Source organism: Saccostrea cucullata, unplaced genomic scaffold (genome assembly GCF_032062105.1).
Source record: "Saccostrea cucullata isolate Sc308-1 unplaced genomic scaffold, CSIRO_AGI_Scuc_v1 ctg22851, whole genome shotgun sequence".
NCBI classification, from domain to species: Eukaryota; Metazoa; Mollusca; class Bivalvia; order Ostreida; family Ostreidae; genus Saccostrea; species Saccostrea cuccullata.
The window spans coordinates 1-4932 of NW_026935555.1; the positions used below are offsets into that span (position 1 = coordinate 1).

At 33.0% G+C, this 4932-nt stretch overlaps 1 protein-coding gene across 1 annotated transcript; it reads right to left on the bottom strand.

Moving 5' to 3' along the window:
• Positions 1-3710: 3710 nt before the first annotated feature.
• Positions 3711-4730, bottom strand: LOC134243207 (neuronal acetylcholine receptor subunit alpha-6-like). Its single transcript, XM_062725438.1, has one exon. The coding sequence runs from the start codon at positions 4728-4730 to the stop codon at positions 3711-3713; it is 1020 nt and encodes a 339-aa protein (XP_062581422.1).
• Between the last annotated feature and the right edge of the window lie 202 nt (positions 4731-4932).

Below are 4932 nucleotides of genomic sequence, written 5' to 3' on the forward strand. Positions count from 1 at the left end.
ATTATTGAAAATGGTTGTTTGACTTTAAAATCTTTTTAGTGTGTTTATTTATTTTTTTCAAAGCTAATAAGATTTAGTATGAATGAATGTCTAAATGCTTGGGCATTACTTTGAATACTTTGCATGAGGAGCAAAAAGGTATGACTGAAATAATGGGGAAAAGTTAGGTCATGACAAAATCTGCTTACATGATTATAAATTTTAATTAAGAACTGGTATTCTTTTGCCTAAATTGCCAAGGACAGCTTACTTAAATTTTTTGGGGGATATTAGCTTAAGTTTGTTTTATTTAATTCTAGATTTTCTTTTTGAAGAAAACTTTGTGCTAGGTAGAAAATTTGATTGCTTCCAGCTTAAATCCCCATCCTTTATTGCACTGACTTGTTCAGATGTTTTTAAACATCCTATATAAATTGTAGCGTAATTTACAAAGTGTACATTGCTATAGATATCAAATAATTACAATATTTACAATTTGGTGCCAAAAACGGAAATTATCTTTGAGATTTTTAATTGTACTAGATGTTCATAAAAAGTGCTTATTAACTTATAGTTTTGTTAATTGTTATTTTTTGTTATGTTTTATTTATAGATCGATTTATCTTTTACTTATTAAGCTGTTACAAGTTGAAAAAATATGAAGCAATTGTCATGTTTAAAATTATGATAAGCACTTTTAGTAATTTTCCTTATAATAGATGCTATTTTTCTCTCTCTCTTTCTTTCTCTCTCTATAATGAAAATTTAGTAGAGTGATTTTACAAGTAATTATACGAAGTAAAAGCCAGTATGTTCATGAAACTGAGAAAGTTTAGTAATTTATTCCTATGAAAAGTTGATTTAATTCTGCAATATTTATGACTAATGCATAATAGCAAATAAAGTAATGAATTTCTTATTTTACTTTATGATCTTTATCATCTTTAACTTAGAATATGCATACGGGTATAAGTGTGAAGTTGTAAATAATTTATATGGATTGATCAAGCCAAAGAGTTCATGATGACATAAGCATTTGACAGATATGTTTACTTCTCAGTGGCACATGATCCCACCTCTGAGGTGCTTTCAGTGGTCTAGATTTTTTTCCCTGTTTACAATTCATACTCTTTATTAGATTCATTAGTTTGATTGTTACTTTTTTGGTCACCTGAATGACCAATTGCTATCTGTTTTCATCCATCGTTAACATTTGATTATTTTCCGCTTCTTCTCTGAAATCACTGAACCAATTTTGGTAATTAGCATCTGTAAGTGATGGGAAACAAAAATTGTGAAATTTATGATTCCTTCTTCCAGAATTGTGAATTTCAAGGCCCCTGAGTGGGGATACCGTAAAGGGGGGTTCTAATGATTATATACTGAAAATGAATAAATGCTTTGAAATCTGCTCCTTGGTATTATTCAAAGATTTATGATAAGCAAGAGTGCCTTTTCTCAAATTGTAGAATGCATGGCCCCAGCTAAGGTTGAGAGTTCCTTTGGGTTAAATTGGGGGCAGTACTGATTATTGCTGATTAGTACTGATTAGTTGAAATGCATTTTTTTGTTATCTTACTCAGCCTATGGCTATCAAATAACCAAGCTTAGCATACCTAGCCTATAGTTATGATGAACAATGGTGCATCTTTCAATATTGTGAATGTCAGGTCCTCTGGTTTAAAACACGAACCAGATTCAATAGTTGGAAAGTTGTTACATGGTGCTCAGGTGAGCTATAATGCCCATGAACCAGCTGCCTTTTGTTATACATGTATGAATGAAAATTAATTTGTTGATATTTAAAATGATGCTGGAGTTCTTTATTGACCATAACTACATGTATGTAGCTTTGGAAGATCAGGACTTCCAATATTCTTTTGGAAATCCTATAGTCACTAACTGTGCTCCTTTATTAGCATAATCTATAAAGTAGATTTCTTTCAAAAACTTCTGGGCAACAAAAAATGCACTTGCTGTTTTCTTCAATTCAATTCAACATAAAGATATATCGAAGATTTATCAGTTAACAATAGTCATGTGTACATCCTTCGTATATCGAATTCATATATCCAAATACACTCAAAACAGAATAAACTACAGTTCTGCCAGATCTCCGAGATATTTAACTGCATGCCATGAGACGAAAATGGTCTACAGCTAACTGCTTGACAAAGTAATTTAAATGGCTCAAGTTTTCTTATTTATGTAGTAATATGTAGCCTATAGTGTTTATGTCTTCATCTGCGTGTTCATGTCTCCTTACTGATTTGATACTCGAAAGGATGCTCTGAACACGACCAGTTTTTAAACTTAGATAAGCTTCTGGCAAATAAGTTTATAATTCATGGATTCAAACCAATTTAAGGACGTTCGATCCTGAGATTTTGAGCGTATTTTGGTCTGGTCCTTTATTTATAAATTCTGCATCATTTTTAAGTTCTAACATTAAATCTGAAATCTACAGTGCATATTTAACTATATCCAATGAAAAAACCGCGATTAAATTGCATTCAAGTAGAAATAAGCTAGGGACTATATTTTGTGACGGAAGGTTTTTTAGACGAAAATGTTCAGTTTTTCCATTTTGAACCATAACAGTACTGTTAATTTTGGATTCCTATTTTTCCATCCTGGTTGCACACAAAGCTGTTTTTTTGCAGTGAAATGTGTTATGCTGGTTCTGAAATATCTATTAAATTATTTCTTATGTACTCTATCAACAAAGTGTGACAAATAAAGTCAATATATTCTGAAAATCCGGGAAAAAATTGAGCCAATTTTAACGTAAAATTGACACATTTTTAGTAGAATCTGAAAAATTTCATCATATACCCCCACTTTTGATATTCTTTCCTAAATATTCAAGATAAATTTGACCTATTTGCTTAAAATCAGAAAAAGTTTAAGACTTTAAAATAATTTTCTTGCTTATTAAATTTTCAATGCCAGAAAAATCTTTTTTTTAATTATTATTGCAGAAAGGTCAAATAATTGACTATGCAGGCAATTTGAAACTTTTTCTTAGTCACAATTTTTAAGTGTCTTTTTTTAAACAAACTTAGAGTTCATTTTGTTTCATGCTTTAACAGGAAAAAATATTGGAGGGAAAAACGTCAAAAATTTAATTTTTAATTAAGACACAAATTTCAGTGCAAGAAGGTCATATTAAATGTACTGTAGCGCCAAAAGAAGCGTTTTGACCCCCATTTTTTGCTTTGAATTTTAATTAAACTATGTATGTAGAAACTAAAAATTTACTTGGCAAAAAAGTTTAAGACTTTAAATATCAGGATCGAACGTCGTTAAAGTCAGCTTTTTGCAAAATTACGATTGTAAAACACATTGTGGTGTCCTTATTTGTTTGCCATGTTTCATACCATTTGTAAGGTCCTTGTTTTTGAAATAGATTTGACTACAAAGTGCTCACGACGGGTGCGACCGGTCGACGCGAAATGGTTACTCCTCCGGGGCTCCTGAGTCTACTTCTGGGGTGCATGTTTTTTTCCTGTTCATGATTCGCTTTGACTACAGTATTTTTTTCTTCTATTCATCATTGTTCCTTATCATCCACCTTCCACATTCAGGAGAATGTAATTACCAATGAATATCACTTTGAACTTGCACTGCGATAGACTCGGCTTTTAACAGGAGGGATTTATAAGCATCAAGAAAACATCCAAAGAAAACATCTAATTATTCTACTTCATGATGAAAGGCGTGATTTACAATTACAATGGCACGGGACGACACATTAACAAAACGAAAAACACAACAGACTGAATAACTAACAAAACAAAAAACATCCAGAAAAGAAACTGATTTGCTGCACGGGATACGTCAACCCACGTGACTCCTGTCTTGTTATCAAATGATTTTTGCACTTCTTCATCGTCATTTTCATCTTCCTTTTCGTCTTTTACTTTTGCCTCCTTCACGTTTATGACGTGTATCTTACGTTGTGGTTTTCGAAGACACTTAGCTGATGTTACTGACACAAACACTTTCCAAAACCATGGAACTGGTTGGTCAGTTTGCGACTTTTCATACATCCTGAGAGTTAATATTGTCATCAGCACAACAAAGCAACTTGTATTTAATTGGATGACAATATTGATGTAGATAAGACTAACAGGTGTAGTGTTTGGTAGGCGGTCAGCTATCATGTTCAGATACAAAATAAGAGCCAGAAGCAATGTCACCGCGTATGATACCCTCTCCCCGGAGGCCTCTGGGAGAAGGAATACGAACAGATTCAGTAAACAAAGGTACATTAGTGGGACCACAAAGTTCATGAAAAGATGCATCGACTTTCTGGTCATTTTGAAAGAAATTATTATTTTCGAATAGTTAGAAATCATGTCTGTTTTACACGTCACATCCGCAATTTCCCATTCTTCGTTCTTTTGTAGAGCAGTTGATCCTCCGAGATACATGCCTCGTGTTGGCCTAATTACCACTTTGTTGAATGGTTCTTCACTCACAAAATGTATTTCGCATCTTTGCTCATCCATAGGATAATAGAACATATTTGCGTCACATTTCGTAGTAGATAAACCCACGATCAGATTTCGCATTCTACCATCAGGAGATAAAAAGGCGTTCTTATGCAACTGATTTTCACTAATTTTCAGTGATATGTCCTCTGTTACTGTATTGTAAATGGAAAAACCTGGACTCCAGATCAAAGACACGGGAATAGGAACTTCATCCTCAAATTCTTTAGAAAAATAATCCCTAAACCAATTCATCAGTCTATATCATATTCGCAACAATTAAGGAAGAGAGGGTCCCAGTCTTTTCGTCGTACGATACAACTGAGTGAAGGATCAGATCCATGTAAACTGTGACGACGTGACTCTGGTTTCGAACTGGACGAATATTTGACAAGGGAAGTTCTTTCAAGGTGTTGTAAAACTCCATTAGAGTGTCAATATCTGATGAAATTGAAAA